We start from the raw sequence: 16941 nt of genomic DNA, 5'->3' as shown, positions 1-16941 counted from the left end.
TTTTTCTCAATATCGCATTCCTAAAGATCAGCCCCCTGCCTGGTATATTGTCTTATAGATGTGTCCTTATGAAACCATCCATATTTAACTGTGAACTAACCAGCAAATCCACATACTGTGAGGAAGGATGAATTGTGATTGGCTTAAGTCACAGAATTTTGGAGCAGTTTGTTACACAGCAAAGGCTAACTGAAATAAAGGCATTTACATGTGTGTGTGGGTGGTGGGGGTGGAGGGGTCCTTCTCCTCCTGCCTCACTCTGTTTTCCATAATGAAAAGATTCTAGGCTTAATTGTTTGGGCCTGTCTCCTAGGCTTTTCCTCTTCTAATCAGACAAGTAATGGATTAAAAATTGCAAAGAACAAAGGCAACCAAAGTTACTCTACATGAGTTCTGACATGGATTGATGGGAAGGGACAGAGGAGAAGAGGAGAGAAAATTAACATCTATCTACAGCTGTGGGCTTGAGGGAAAAGATAAGAGAATTTTTAGGGAGTCTTGCCTGTGTAGAGTCCTCTAATGACTGCTTCAAATTTTTTTTTCAAGTGAATGTCAGTAAAGACTTACATTGCTCTTAAGACTTTCAGAATTGGAGTTGCATTTCTTTTGTATTTAAAACCAGTGGCTAGATTGAAAGAGTCTAATTTTGTTAAAGTTACATTTGCAAAATGTACCATTTCACTTTAAATCTAAGGCAGATAGAATGAAAGGAATATAATTATCTCAGCTCCTAAGTTAGAGTTTCTCAACCTCAGCAATATTGACATTTGGGGAAGATGATTCTTTGTCATGGGAGGCAGTCTTATGCATTATAGGATGTCTAGCAACATCATTGGCCTTTACACATGAGATGCTGGTAGTACCCTACACACTAGTCTGACCATCAAAGATACCTCTAGACATTGCCAAATTTCTGCTGGGGGTAAAAATCATCCCAGTTGACAACCTCTACCTAAACTTTTCATTTATGTATGACAATGGGCATAAACCAGTGTAAACTTTTGAAAACATATATAACATTACTATGACTATCAATGTTTAAACTGAGTTATTATTGTCCAATACATGACTCCACAGTTATTACCATATTGGGCTATTAACACAATTTATGTTTGTTTAAGCAGAAATCCTTTAACGTGAGATGTATCTATTTGAGAAGTGACAAAATATAGTAAATCTGAGACTTCTGCTGAAAGGCTATATAGAAATTACACAATTTTTCGATTATGAAATAAAATATCTTATGATGTCTAAAATTATGTCATTCACATCTGGAAAGTTTGGCCTTATGTGGTGGGCAGGTATGAGTGGGAGAGGGTGTATAGATCCTGATAGTGTGTTCGATTTATCTTACAATTCTAAACCTCTAAAAAATATTTTAGAACTTTATAAAGCAAAATCTATTTTTTAAAAAACAAATATTTTAAAAATCTTAAAATTTACCAAATTTTAATATATCTGTCACAGTGGTGCAGTTATACAAGGACACACATATTAGAAAATGTACTAGGCACTGGGTTGGCTTCTAGGGCAACAACAATGTGGAAATGCTGTCATCTCACAAAGAATTTGTCTCATATGTGTCGGGGTGTGGAAGAGAGGAGGGGACAGATGCATCAGCCTTGAAGCCTTGGATGGGCCTCAAGTTTGTAACTTTGTAGCAAATAATTTGGTAGCAAAAAATTGACCTGTAGTAAATAATTTGGTAGCAAAAAAAATGACCTGAATTGAGAAAATGCTATTTATAGTCTTTCATTATCCCACTTAATGTGAAAATTCATACTTTTCTCTGCAGAAGTACCAACGTCTTTGATTGCAAGGTGCTGCCACAGACCCTGATTGAGAATGAACCATAATAAATAGTATGTGTATCAAATTACGTTTCTAAAATCCAAAAGATTCTGAGTTTGAAAACAAAGACTTACAGAAAAAGGGTTGTGTGAATCACACAGAAGTGCAGGGATGGAGATGTGCACTCAGAGGGTAATAATCACAATAGAGAGAATGAAGCAATCAATACAACGGGAGGAAAAACAGCACAGCTTATTGTGGCACTTCAAACCTTTTAGTTCTAAATCAAGACCACATTTGAATAGTTTCAAGCAGAACTTTTGTGGATTTTTTTCCTGATACCTTTTTCTTCCTCTATTTTTGTGTATAATGTTGCAGAAGACAGTGATCGGATAGTAAAGTAATGAAAATACCTTTTACCTCTTATCTGTACAGCACTTGAACTTATTCATGTTTTGTATACATTTCTCATTTGGGTTCTCACAAATAACATGCCACATACACAGAGAAGATCACTAACGTGGATGTGAACAAGGAAGCTAAAGAGTAGTGGGGGTGAGGAAATATGCCAAAAATCTAGAAACTAGAATGAAGGCTGAAGAGTTACAGAATAATGACCAGTGTTTAAATAATCAGACTCTTACCCTAATCTAATTTTGACCAGATCGATTTGCTGATTATTTAATTCACTTATTTAATAAATTCCACTGTGCCCCTCACGTGTCCCAGCCATTCTGCTGACCAGCTGTGGATGCAATCTGAGAGGATGGGTTTGGTTCCTGAGAGTCCAGCAGGGAAAACAGTAATCAAAAAGAATTACACCACAGTCCAGGTTTTGTATATGCAAAGAAAAGTTAAGAACAGCGACAAGAAATATATTAGTAGATTTAAAAACTATCACTGCTACATGATTAAAGATTATTCTGGTAGAAAACATGAAAGCCTACCCTCCCACTGTTTGCTACGATGGAAGCCAAGGAGAAAATGCTGCCTTTACATCTAAGAGCTTTCCTACTGAATTACCTATAAAGGTATATATTCATGAAAACACGAAGACAACTGATCTCTTAGAAGACAACTGATCTCAGAGGGCACAGAAGCCTTGAGAAGGACTTCAAGCTGAGGCTGGACAAACTTGCCACATGTAGCCAGCTCCCTCCTGTAAAATGTTGCGTCTCCCGCTTTTGCAAGAAAGCCACCAAAACTATGAAATATTTTCCTGTCATGAGCTCTTAGCAATACCAGGGCAAAAGAAAGAAAGGGAGTCTGGAAAAATGCCCTGAAATACTACCTTCATACAACCACTTTATTTTAACCTGAAACTGTATTTCAATACCAAGAGTTTCAACCATTCAAAATACATTGTTTTGTGTGGAATAGGGGAGAAGCAGGGAGAAAAGCTGGTCACAGTGTTCATATATTTAAGTCCAACATTTAGTCTACACTTTTAAAAAACCCACCGTTCTCTCAAATAAACATGACTGTTCTCAGAGAGTGCTTTCAAAGTTTGGTCGTTGCTTTTCATCAAATTACTATCTTAAGTAGGTTCAAGATTTTACAATCTTACATTTTCACATTTTGGGATTTTGCATTTCAAATTACTGCTAATATTATTTCTTAGTCTCACCCTGTGATCTAAATATTCCCTCTATCTCTCTCTCTCTCATAATATATAAATATTTATATTTATATATTTACATATTTATATTACAGATTTATATATTATTTCATCAGTATCCAAGGACAGATACAATACTTTGACACAATTTCACTTATATTTTATACTGCCTGTCCCCTTGAGAAGATGTAAAGAGAGGTACAATTTTAACAACAAAAATCATAAATCTTAGATGGGGATGAAATGAAAAACAGCAAGCACCTGAAAGAGTGAACCTGAGAAATAAGGTCAAATCATAGAGTTTGAAGAGCCAATGTTAGATATTCCAATCTCAAACAATCTCAACCCCCAGCAAGTAATAGTAATTCAATGAGCCACTTGGTCAGTGGTTAATCCGGAACAGAGCACCAGGTGGTGCTGTTGCTTTCGGCTGCTTCAGATCTAGCATGGTATTAGCCATGTTCCTCATAATAGAAGATCCACTGGACTCCAAAACCTGTGGCCACAGCGGCAGCTGCAGGGGCTTCCACAAGAGACAGCAGCTGGTGGGTGTCAGAAATAAATTTCCTGAGTGTCAATCCAACCTCATATGCTAAAATGTATTTGTATAGTAATGAATAATTTTAAAGGTCACTTTTAATAATAATAGGAATCTATGTTCTATTTAGAATATATGTGGCAGGCATATGTTGCACATATTCACTACACATATTATCTAATTAAAACTTTGCAATAAGTTGGCCGGGCGCGGTGGCTCAAGCCTGTAATCCCAGCACTTTGGGAGGCCGAGACGGGCGGATCACGAGGTCAGGAGATCGAGACCATCCTGGCTAACACGGTGAAACCCCGTGTCTACTAAAAATAATACAAAAAACTAGCCGGGCGAGGTGGCGGCGCCTGTAGTCCCAGCTACTCAGGAGGCTGAGGCAGGAGAATGGCGTAAACCCAGGAAGCGGAGCTTGCAGTGAGCTGAGATCCGGCCACTGCACTCCAGCCTGGGCAAGAGCCAGACTCCGTCTCAAAAAAAAAAAAAAAAAAAAAAAAAAAAAAAACAACTTTGCAATAACCATGTGAGGAAATATCCTCTACCCTCACCAATTTTACATGTAAAGAGATGGGAGCAAACGAGGTTCATCAACTTGCTTGAGGTGACACAGACACTAAACGCGGAGCATGGATATCTGTCTGCCTCAAAAGCCTATACCTTCAATTACTTCATTCTACTCTCAGGTCCAAATTGCCCACTGGGGTTTCCAGAATAACTTTACATATCACATCCTATCTGGAGATAGGCAATGTAGACGCAATTCCCAACTCACAGATGGGGAAGCCGTGTCAGAAATGGGTATCTCAGCAAGCAAGTGCCAAAGTCAGGTGAAACCCTCCTTACTCCCTTTCCCCCTGTGCCATATTTAAAATGACATGGCCAGAATCCAGCTGGTTGATAGAGCACCTCTAAGCTAGGCCATGATGCTCAGTTATCTTCCTGAGCTACAAACTATAAAGAGTTCTATCCAGGGACAACTTGACCGCCTATCCCCAGTTCTTCAACCTTGTCTATCCTCATTCTCAGCCCATCTTACTACTGCTTAAGCCTCCTCAATAGAGCAGGAAATGTTTATGGGAATTGGCTCACCTATGAATCCACAGAATAATTTCCCTTTCACATGTCTGTATTTGCATCTGCCTTTGGTATTATTATTATATCATGTGTCATAGGTCAGGATAACAGGGAAACAAATTCTAGAAGCAATTTTATCAGCAGGAGGTTTTTTAGCATGTGGTCTCAAGAACTGAAAACTTTAAGGGTGGAGAAGACGAATAGGACACTGGGAGATGCTGGACTCATGCAATTATGTAGCTGAAGCTAGGAGAGTCTTTCAGAGATGTCCTAAATGAAGGCAAGGGGCTGGGACTTTGCATCCAGGTATTGGCCAGTTGCTGGATATGGGGTGGCCCTGGGAGGAGGTATAACTTGAGAAAGGCAGATCCCCGGGGCTGAGGACCAGTCCTGGGGAGAGGCTCAGCTGTGAGTCTTTAGCAGGCAACACTTGGAGAGCTGGGAATGAGGGCCTCAGAGCTGAGGGGCATGGTCTGCACTGTGCCCCAGGCATCTGCTGCACTAGCTACAATGTTAACTACTAAATTCTGAAAATTTAAACAGTCCCAGTAACAATGAAAATAGCAGCACAGTCCCAACAATAATGAGATTTGTAGTTCTCATTAGTTGTATGCTATGTTCGATAGACTGCATTCAAAGCGGGTGAAGATTTGCTCCTATTTCTATTTGGGACTACAGCCAAACACCTGACCACCAAGAGATGCTGCCTCCTCCATTTGTTTCAAAATGAACAAAGTGTTCAAGGCCCACTTTTGTACTTTTCTGAGGACTGGATCAAAAGTCTGAGGACTTCTGGATCAAAAGATCGACAGTGCAAGGACAGGGAAGGGACCATAGCTTTCTTGAGGCAGCCAATTCATGGAGTTCTCCAAACCATCTTAGACACCTTAGTTTTTCGATCAATTTCTTACTAATTCATATGCTTCCTCAGTTTAACCAACCAAACTTGGTTGTATATTTCTACCCTCTGAGCCTGCCTGTCTAAGGTACCATTTTACTTCTCTAACCAGACAACTTTGGCAGCCATTATCTAGTTCTGCCCTCTGACCTCCATATCATCATCCACCCTTTGCATAATTATTTTTCCTGAATATGATGCTGTTTTTCCAGCTCTTAAACATCATTACCCAAGAGCCTATACAAATAAAAAACATGGATTGCCAAGTAGTGGCATGTAGGCAGAATCTGGGCCCCAAATGTATTTTCCTTCATCAGCAACCTTCCAAGAAAACATTTTAATTTAAAAGTTTGTAGGTACAACTTAAGTTCTAATTTTTCCACAGGCCCATCACTTTCTTTTGTCTTTAACCAGTTACTTCTCAAATCACCAGAAGGTAATGGGGTTTAAGACATCTTAAAAGAGGAAGACTTATATTTCAAATACTCACAAATGGGAAGTGAGATGTTGAAAAAGCAACATGATGAGAAATCTTAGGAAGGGCAAAGAAGTAAAATAGAGACTCTTGATTTTAAATAAACTCATATTTTTTGTTATGATTATTATATCTTTGTTATAGATATGTTATGTCTTTGGGGAAATTGGAAAAGATATTCTGTTTACATTCTCAATCCCTTCCCCCAGTATAAGCATACATCACATAACTTTTCAGCCAATGATGAACCACATGAAATTATAATACTGTATTTTTACTGTACTTTTTATGTTTAGATATGTTTAGACACACACATATTTAACATTGTAGTACAATTGCCTACAGTGTTCAGTACAGTAACATGCTATTCAGGTTGATAGCCTAGGAGCAAACAGCTATTAACACATAGCCAAGGTGTGTAGTAGGCTATGTCATCTAGGCTTGTGTAAGTACCCTCTGTGATGTACACACAATGACAAAACTGCCTAATAATCCATTTCTCAGAATGTATCTTCATTGTGAAGCAATACCTGATTGTATTTTAAATTAGTATACGTTTAAGCAAGTACATTATTTCGCTGAAACCCAGAACAATCGGAACCCAAGGAAAGTTACTTGCAATGATGTAAAGATATGAATAAATTCATGTAATTTGATAAATAACAATATAACATGTTGGTTTTATATATAAACAAACATCATAACTAAATTTCAATGAGTTATAAGAATGCATGGTATATATTATATAAGATTTTAGAAAATATGAGAATCTATATCCAGAGCAAGCTTGTTATCAGTAAATTCCACGTAGCTAAACCAGAATAAAACTTACTGTTGTATCTACATTTGTTTCCTAGTAGGGAAAATGGTTCAGTTACCTATGTCCTCAAGGTTATCACTGAAGAAAAACTGCTGTGATACCAGAGGAAAACTTGAGAGCATCTGGTTATCATCCTATATGTAAACATGGTGAAAAAGAGGTGAAATTCTGAGGCATCCTCACATTTTAAAAGAGATCTGAAAACAAAGTGATATCAGCAAGATGGCAGAATAGCAGTTTCCAGGGCTCATTTCCTCAGAGACATCAATCTGAACAACCCATTCATATGCAACAAAAATATCTTCACAAGAGCTAAGGAATATAGTGCCTGAGTAGAGCACAGAAATAAACACATACACTGAAGAGGGTATGAAGGACAATTTCATATTACCCACCCATATCACCCCCTTCCCAAGCCTGTACAGCATACCATGGAGAGACAACTTTCATATGAGGGAGAATAGTGAAGTGAGCACCTGACTTCACAGTAGACTCCAGCACTTGCCCCAGTGAACTCTAGTGTCAAGTTGGCCCCTTCAGACCGAGGATTTGGGCCTGCCCATGCAGATCTATGTTTCAGGACTGCCCTCGTAGACCCAGGTGCCAGACCAACTCCAGTACAGGAATGCCCCCATGTACTCAGGCCACAAGTCCACCCCAGTGCCTGACTGTTGTCTGTGGACTTAGGTTTTAGGCCATCCTCCACAGATCCAGTCACCAGGCCCACCCCAATGGACCATAGTTCCAAGGTTGACTCCCATGGTCCAAAATATCAAGTCAGCCCATCTGTCCCCTGACCAAGACATCAGGCCAGCCCTCCCAAGGATTTCAGTAGCATGCCTATCCATGGACCTTTCCAGCTGACCTTTTCAGAATCCTTGGTCAGGCTGACTGGTGAAGGGCTTTCCCTTTAAGGCCAGTTGAAGACTGGCAAATGTGCCTATGTCTTCAAATGCATAGGCACCAGCTCAAGGCCACAACAAACCAAATGTCAGAGAAATATGACACTACCAAAGGAGCAAACAAAGTACCAGTAACTGACTTAAAGGAATGAAGATCCATGAATTGCTCGAGAAATAATTTAAAATAATCTTCTAATAAAGAAGCTAAGTGAGCTAAAGGAGAACACAGAAAGGCAACTAACCCAAATCTAGAAACAACACCTGAAAAAAATTAGAAGTTCAACAGAGAGACAGAAGCCATACAAAAGAACCAAACAAAAATTCTGGAGCTGAAGAACATAATAACTGAACTGAAAAAATTGCACAGACAGCTTCAAAAGTAGGCTCAATCAAATAGAAGAAAGAATTAGCAAGCTTGAAGACAGGCTTGACATTATTCAGTCAGAAGATCAAGAAGGGGAAAAAAGGATGAAAAGGGAAGAAGAAAGCCTACGGAGCATATGAAACACCATAAAGCTAATCACTATACATATTATGGGAGTTTCAGAGGAAACAGAGAGAGAGAAAGAAGAAGAAAGCTTGTTTAAAAAAAAAATGTCAGAAAACTTCCCAGATCTAGAGAGGGAAATAAACATTAATATATCTGACTACCAAGAACCCTAAAAAGATTAAACATAAAGAGATCTTCACCAATATATATTATAATCAAATTTTCAAAAGTCAAAGACAAAGAATTTTGAAAGCAACTAGAGATAAGTGATTTGTTACATACAAGAGAAACTCCATAAGATTACAAGCAGTTTTCTCCGTAGAGACCTTGCAGGCCAGGAGAAAGTGGGATAATATAGTCAAAGTGCTGGTGGGGGAAAAATACTGTCAACCAATAATACTATATCGAGAAAAGCTGTCTTTAAGAAATGAAGACGTGATAAAGATCTTCCTAGATAAACAAAAACTGTGGATGTTAGTCCCTACTAGAACTACCTTACAAAAAATGTTAAGAGTTCTTTGAGTTAAAAGAAAGCTAACTAACAAAATGAAATTATATGAAAGTAAAATCTCATTGTAAAGGTGACAGTATAGTCAAATTCACAATATCATAATACTGTAATGGTGCCATAAAAGTCACTTTAATATAAAAGTTAAAAGACAAAAGTATTAAAGACAACTATAGCTACAATAATTTGTTAATGGATACACAACATAAAGAGATGTAAATTGTGACATTAATAATGTAAAACATAGGGAGAGGAGAAGTTATAGTGTAGAATTTTTGTTTGCAGTCAAAGTTAAATTGTTACCAGCTTAAAGCAGACTATTATAACTATAAGAGGTTTCATGTAAGCCTCATTTTACCAAAAAGAAAAAATCTGTAAGTAGATGCACAAAGATAAAGGAATTAAAACATACCACCACAAAAAAAAAATCATCGAATCACAAGAGGACGGCAAGAGAGGAAGAATGGAATAAAATAACTGCAAAATAGAAAACAATTAACAGTATGTCAGTACTGGGTCCTTACCTACCAATAATGATCTTAAAAGTAAATGTACTAAATTCTTTAATCAAAAGACAAAGAGTGGCCAAATGGATTAAAAAGTATAAGATCTAACTATATGCTGCCTACAAGAGATTCACTTAGGTTTAAGGAAGCACACAGTCTGAAAGTAAAGGTATGGATTAAGAAATTCCATGTAAATGGTAAGCAAAGAAGAACAAGGATGGCTATCCTTACATTGCACAATGTAGATTTTAAGTCAAACACTGTCAAAAGAGACAAGAAGATCATTATATAATGACAAAAGGATCAATTCACCAAGAGTATATAACAATGTAAGTATATATTTACCCAACATCAGAGCACCTAAATATATCAAATGAATGCTAACAGAACCAAAAGAAATAAACAGCAATATGAGAATAGTAGCAGATTTTAGTACTTCACATTTGACAATGGATAGATCATCCTGACAGAAACTCAATAAGGAAACAATAGATTTGAAGAACACTATAAACCTAAACAATCTAACAGATGTATATAGAACATTCCATCCAGCAACAGCAGAATACACATTCTTTTCAAGTGCACACAGACCATTCTCCAGGATAGATAATATATTTATATATTAGACCACAAATCAAGTCTTAACATATTTAATTTTTACTTATGTATTTATTTTTAGAGAGAGGGTCACATCTGTTGCCTAGTCTAGAGTGCAGTGGCACTCACTGTAGCCTAGAATTCCTGGGTTCAAGCAATCCTCCCACCTCAGCCTCCTGAGCAGCTGCTGGGATTACAGCTGAGTGCCACCATGACCAGCTAATGTTTTAAAAAAATTTTTGTAGAGACAGGGTCTCACTATGTTGCCCAGGCTGGTCTAGAACTCCTTACCTCAAGCAATCCTCCCACCTCGGCCTCCTAAAATGCTGTGATTACAGGCATAAGGTATTGCTGTCTGGCCTCCTATCATATTTAAGAAAGTTGAAATCATATCTTCTCTTTTCTGACCACAAAAAAAAAAAAAACAAGAGATCAGTAACACGAAGAAAATTGGAAAATTCTCAAGTATGTGGAAATTAAACAATTCATTGAACAACCGGTGGGCCAAAAAATAAAAGGGAAATAAAAAATATCTTGAGATGAATGAAAATGGAAATACTCCCTACAAAAACTTAAGAGATGCAACCAAATAAGTTCTAAGAGGATGGTTTATAGTAATAAATGCCTATTTTTTTAAAAAAGAAAGATTTTAAGCAACCTAATTTTATACCTCAAGGAGCTAGCAAAAGGAGAAAGAGTAACCCCAAACTTAGGAGAAGGAAGGAAATAACTAAGATCAGAGCAGAAATAAATGGAATCGAGACTAGAAAACAACAGAAAAAAATCAATGAAACTAAGAGTTGGTTTTTTAAAAGATAAACACAATTACAAACTTTTAGCTAGACTAAAGAAAAGAAAGGAGGTTCAAATAAATAAAATAAGAGATATTATAACTGATACTACAGTAATATAAGGGATCATAAGAGAATATATGAACAGTTATACATCAACAAATTGGATAATCTAGAAGAAATGGATAAATTCCAGACACATACAACCTACCAAAACTGAATCAAGAAGAAATAGAAGGCTGGGCGTGGTGGCTCACACCCCAAATCCCAGCACTTTGGGATGCCGAGGTGGGCAGATCACTTGCGATCAGGAATTCGAGACCAGCCTGACCAATATGGTGAAACCCCATCTCTATCAAAAATACAAAATAAATAAATAAATAAATAAATAAGCTGGGTGTGTGGTGGCATGCACCTACAGTCCCAGCTACTTGGGAGGCTAAGGTGGGAGAATGACTTAAACCTGGGAGGCAGAGGTTGCAGTGAGCTGAGATGGCACCATTGCACTCCCACCTGGGTGACAGAGTGAGACTCCATCTCAAAAAGAAAAATAAAAGAAGAAGAAATAGAAAATCTGAGCAGAACAATAATGAGGAAGGAGATTGAAGTGTAAGAAAAAATCTTTCAACAAAGAAAATCCCAGGACCTGATGGTTTTATGGGTGAATTCCACCAAACATTTAAAGAAAAACTAATACCAATCTTTCTCACACTGTTTAAAAAATTAATGAGAATGAACCACTTCCACACTCATTTTATAAGGCCAGTGTTGCTCTGATACTAAAGCCAGATCAGAATACAAGAAAAGAAAATTACAAGCCAATATCCCTGATAAACATAGACATGAAAATTCTCAATGACACACTAGCAAACCAAATTCAACACGACCATGGTCAATGAGATTTATACCCAAGATTCAAGAACGGCTCACTATATGTAAATTAATCAGTGTGATACACCATAATAACAGAATGAAAGATAAAAGTCATATGATCATCTCAACAGATACATGAAAAGCATCTGACAAAACTTAGCATACTTTTATGATTAAAAACTCTCAAAAAATTAGGTACAGGAGAAATGTATCTGAACACAATAAAGACCACATAAGAAAAGCTTACAACTAATAGTATAGTGAATAGTAAAACGTTGAAAATGTTTCATCCAGGATCAAGGAAAAGACAAGGCTGCCCAATCTCACATAGTGCTATGTTCTATTCAACATAGTACTGAAATTCCTACCCAAATCAATTAAGCAAGCAAAAGCAATAAAAGGCACCAAAATCAGAAAGGAATAAGTAAACTTTTGTTTGCAGATGACATTATCTCATATAGAGTAAACCCTTGACTCCGCCAAATAAACTGTTATACCTGATAAATTAAGTTATAGGGTACAAAATTAACATACAAAATTCAGTTGCATGTCTATACATAAGAATGAACTATCCAAAAAGACATTTTTTATTTTTTTCAAAAAATAATTTTTAAAAATATTCTATTCACAATCACATAAAAAAGAATAAAATACTTAAGAGTTTATTTAACCAAGGAGATAAAAGCTCTGTATAATGAAACAATAAAGCATTGATGCAAAAAACTGACAAGGCAAATACATGAAAAGATATTTCCTTTTATGGATCAGAAGAATCAATATTGTCAAAATGTTCATATTACCTTGAATGATCTACAGATTCAATGTAATTCCTATCAAAATTCCAATGGCATTTTTAATAGAAATAGAAAAAAAAAGTCCCAAAAATTGTATGGAACCATCAAAGACCATGAAGCAATTTTAAGGAAAAAGAATAAAGCTAGAGGCATACTTCCTGATTTTAAATTATATTATATAGCTATCGTGATCAAAACTGCATGGTACTGGTGTAAAAAAACAATACATGGAACAGAAAGCACAGAAATAAACCCATATATAATATTCAGTCAATTAATCTTTGAAAAAGGCATCAAGAATACACAATGGAGAAAGACTGTCCCTTCAGGAAATGGTGTTAGGAAAACTGGCTATTCACATGCAAGAAAGTGCAACTGGATCCTTATTTTACAACATACACAAAAATCAACTCAAAATGGATTAAAGATTTAAATGTAAGTCCTGAAATCATAAATGTACTAGAAGAAAACACGGGCAAAACAGCTTCTTGATACTGGACTACACAATGATTTTCCGGATATAACCTTACAAGCACAGCCAACAAAGCAAAAATAGGCAAACAGAAGTGCACCAAACTAAAAAGCTTCTGCACAGCAAAGGGAACATCAACAGAGTGAAGAGACCACCTAGGGAGTCGAGAAAATATTTGCAAACCACACAATTGATAAGGGATTAATATGCAAAACATGTTAGAAACTCAAAAACTTAATAGCAGGAAAACAAAAAAATGGGCAAAGGACCTGACTGACTAGACGTTTCTCAAAAGAATACATACAAATGGCCAATTACAAGAAAAAATGCTCAACATCACAAAACATCAGGGAAAGCAAGTTAAAACCACCGTGAGACATCACCTCATGCATTAGGATGCATATTATCAAAACAACAAAAGGTAACAGGTGTTGGTGAGGATGTGGAGAAAAGGAAACCCTTGGACATTGATGGTGGGAATGTCAATTATTAAAGACATTATGGAAAATGGTATGAAGATTTCTCAAAAGAATTAAAAATATGACCCAGCATTCCCACTACTGAGTATGTATCCAAAGGAAATGAAATCAGTATATCACAGAGACATCTGCACCACCATATGCCCTGCACACTATTCACAAAGCTAAGATGTGGAATCAGTCTGTCTATTGACAGACAAATGGATAAGAGGGATAGCATTAGGAGAAATACCTAATGAAGATGATGAGTTGATGGGTGCAGCAAACCACTATGGCACATGTATACCCATGTAACAAACCTGCACATTCTGCACATGTATCCCAGAACTTAAGGTATATATATATATATATATATATATATTTAAAAATCCTAAATATCAATCATCTAAATTTTCACTATTCAGGCTTTCACTATAAATACTGGTTTTAGGTTTTCCAAAATGATGAGTGTAAATCAGTATTATTCATTTCACTTCCACTAGTTTTAGGTTCAGATACAATAGGAAGAAAAGATTTTAAACTTTTAGAGTTCTTTTAATGTCTACTCCACACATTCATTTTTTGGTACCAAGTATTTCAACTCAAATTATAATAAAGGAAAAAGAGTACACACACACACACACAAACACACACACACACACAAAGAGAGAGAAACAGAAAGAGAGAGGGAGAAACACACATGCAGACAACAATAACAAAATAGTACCTTTTATCATACCCGGAGTCTTGCAGTTTGTTTTTATCATATCTCACCTATTTTACTGACTTTGGCAAATTATCCTAATTCAGTCGTATCTAAACCAAACACAGCTTTCAGCTTTCACCCAGGGAACTTCCAACTCCCTAGCGGCATTCTCCTGATATTATCACTATAGCAACATCTCTATAAAAGCGTACTATTCTTCCCTCATTCTTCATCCTTACCCCCTGCTTACCAGCCAAATGCACCGCTCCCCAGTGCCAGCGTGTCTACAAAGACAGTGTTCATATCGATTTACAAAAAGTGCTTCAGATGCACTTTTGGTGAAAAAAAAGAGAGACATTTTTCATCTGATATTTAGAAAATTAGGCATTTTATCTTGTTAAAATCCTAGTGTTGATTGTGGTAATCATTTCACAATAAGAAATATATCAAATAATCACATTGCACACCTTGAAAAGATATATTGTGTGTGCGTATATATATATATATATATACAATTTTTATTTAATCTCAATTAAGCTGGAAAACAATTAAAAATTGCTATAACTTTTAAGGGACTTTTGTTGGAAAAAAAATTATCCAACTTATAAAAACTTCCAGAATTGTTACTTTAGAAATTTAATTTTGGAATTTGGGAGAAGAAACTAAATGGACATTTTTTAGATCACTGTTACCTGGGCATTTAATTTCTAGTATTTATATTTACACAAGATATAATCTTGTTTATTTCTGATTTGTTCTTTGAGCTTTCTGGAATTTTTCCCATATATCTAATATTGCAAAACACTCATTACAAATTATAATTGCCATACTAGAAATACACATAGCAAGTTGCCAAGAGAATCACACCATTTTTTTTCTGAAACTTGCAAACAATATTGGAGAAGTTTGACATTACTTAAGCACGTAAAATATCAGTTAAAGAAAGAGCGATACAAAGGACAAACAAATATAGGTGTAAGAATGTACAAAGAGTATTTTTTAAATTCCATTTTATGCTGCCTAAGACAATTGAAGACTAGATTTTTAAGCAAGAAATGTTTACAGATGTGTGAGACTCTCCAGGTCTAGAATCAAATAATTCCTTGGCCTGGGATTTCAAGGCAAAACACGAATCAGTTGTATCCTACTCATGCCTGTTAAAACAACATCACAAACAAAATCATTGGTAAAAATGTTTCTGATTCATGTAGGGTAAGGAATGCTTGTTTTTTGTTTGTTTTGGTTTTGGTTTGAGACAGGGTCTCACTCTGTCACCCAGGCAGGAATACAGTGGAACAATCTGGGCTCGCTATAGCCTCAACCTTCCAGGCTTGAGTGATCCTCCCACCTCAGCCTCCCAAGTAGCTGGGACTACAGGGGCACGCCACCGCACCCGGCTAATTATGTATTTTTTGTAGAGACGGGTTTTGCCATGTTGTCCAGCTGATCTCGAACTCCTGAACTCAAGTGATCTGCCCACCTTGGCCCCCCAAAGTGCTGGGATTACAGGCGTGAGCCACCGTGCCTGGAGAGGAATGTTTATTATAACATCAAATTTGTTAACCCCCAAAAGTTTGCTTATAAAAAATGTTAACTATTCTCATGATTTATAGGGGAAAAAATCAAACTGACTCACAGATTTGGGGATCTAGGAGTGCAGCAGATCCAACTCAGGATCCCAGCATCATCATTTACTGCGAGAATTTCAAAAGGTGACTTCGCCACTTTATAGCTTCATTTAGCCGTATGTAAAATAGAGACATAAATAATAATGAATGCCTCCTAGAATCACTGTAAATTCTTATTTGGTATTCACTTAAGACCCAGAAAAGGGTCAAAGGTTGCTAAACTTTGCTTTAAAACCTTCCCTTTTTCAGACAAGTTCCCTGCTGAAATAAAAAAAAAAAAAAAGGAGGCTCTAAGGAAGGACATATTTCTTAAAAACTGAAAAAATAAGAGGAGATGGTTTTCAATTGCTTTACAAATAGGATTTCTTGTCCTTTCCAATTTTTCACTTAAGCCTTATTTCCATTTGGAAATCCAGTTACTCAGTGCCAACTAAGGGCGAGGAACTGTGGGGATAAAAAGTTAGAATAAACATGGTTTGTAGCCTTAAATGAGGACCAGGCTTCTTAAATGACTCAAGAGACATTTACTGCACACAAATTATGTGCAAAGCGCTGACTACATACATGGGTGATGGGAGCAGAGGACACAGGGGCAAGGAGAAAAAGAAGATACAAAACCTAAAACTAATGTCCTTGTAAACTTAGTTTCTTTACATCCTTGAAAATTATTTTTTTCTTCCACAGCACTACAGCTGTGTATAGGGGAAAACAGGGGAAGAAGCACCAAGCAAACGTAGCAGCTTCTAGCTCCTTACCCCTCCAGTGTTGAACCTGGGGTGTGTGTGAAAACCAAGGTTTCTTGAAAACGAAGGTTAAGCATCCCAGTCCACTGAGATAAGACTGAAGGAACAAGGGATGACGTGGGAGTAATACAGGGTTTGCTGGCGGGTTTGAGAAAAACATGTTCTGTCTTCTCAAGCTGAAGCAAGCAACTAGCATGACCTTTCTTTGTATTTTCGTTTTGCACTGTCAAGGCCAATGTTGTTTCTTTTC

General features: G+C 36.7%; 1 protein-coding gene across 17 annotated transcripts in view; it reads right to left on the bottom strand.

The window, feature by feature from the left end:
• Positions 1–16941, bottom strand: part of SYNE1 (spectrin repeat containing nuclear envelope protein 1) — a 530910-nt gene that overhangs the window by 442624 nt on the left and 71345 nt on the right. The window contains exon 1 of one of the 17 annotated variants that reach the window (XM_050786844.1): positions 14342–14698. The exons of the other annotated variants lie outside the window; for them this stretch is intronic. Within the exon in view, the coding sequence (XP_050642801.1) occupies positions 14342–14381 (40 nt within the window). The 5' untranslated portion in view covers positions 14382–14698. Of the gene's footprint in view, positions 1–14341; positions 14699–16941 lie in introns of those variants that run through there. 17 annotated transcript variants of the gene reach the window in all.

This window comes from Macaca thibetana, chromosome 4 (assembly GCF_024542745.1).
Source record: "Macaca thibetana thibetana isolate TM-01 chromosome 4, ASM2454274v1, whole genome shotgun sequence".
NCBI lineage: Eukaryota > Metazoa > Chordata > Mammalia > Primates > Cercopithecidae > Macaca > Macaca thibetana.
Note: the sequence above shows the minus strand (reverse complement) of the source record. Positions and strands in the feature narration are given on the sequence as shown.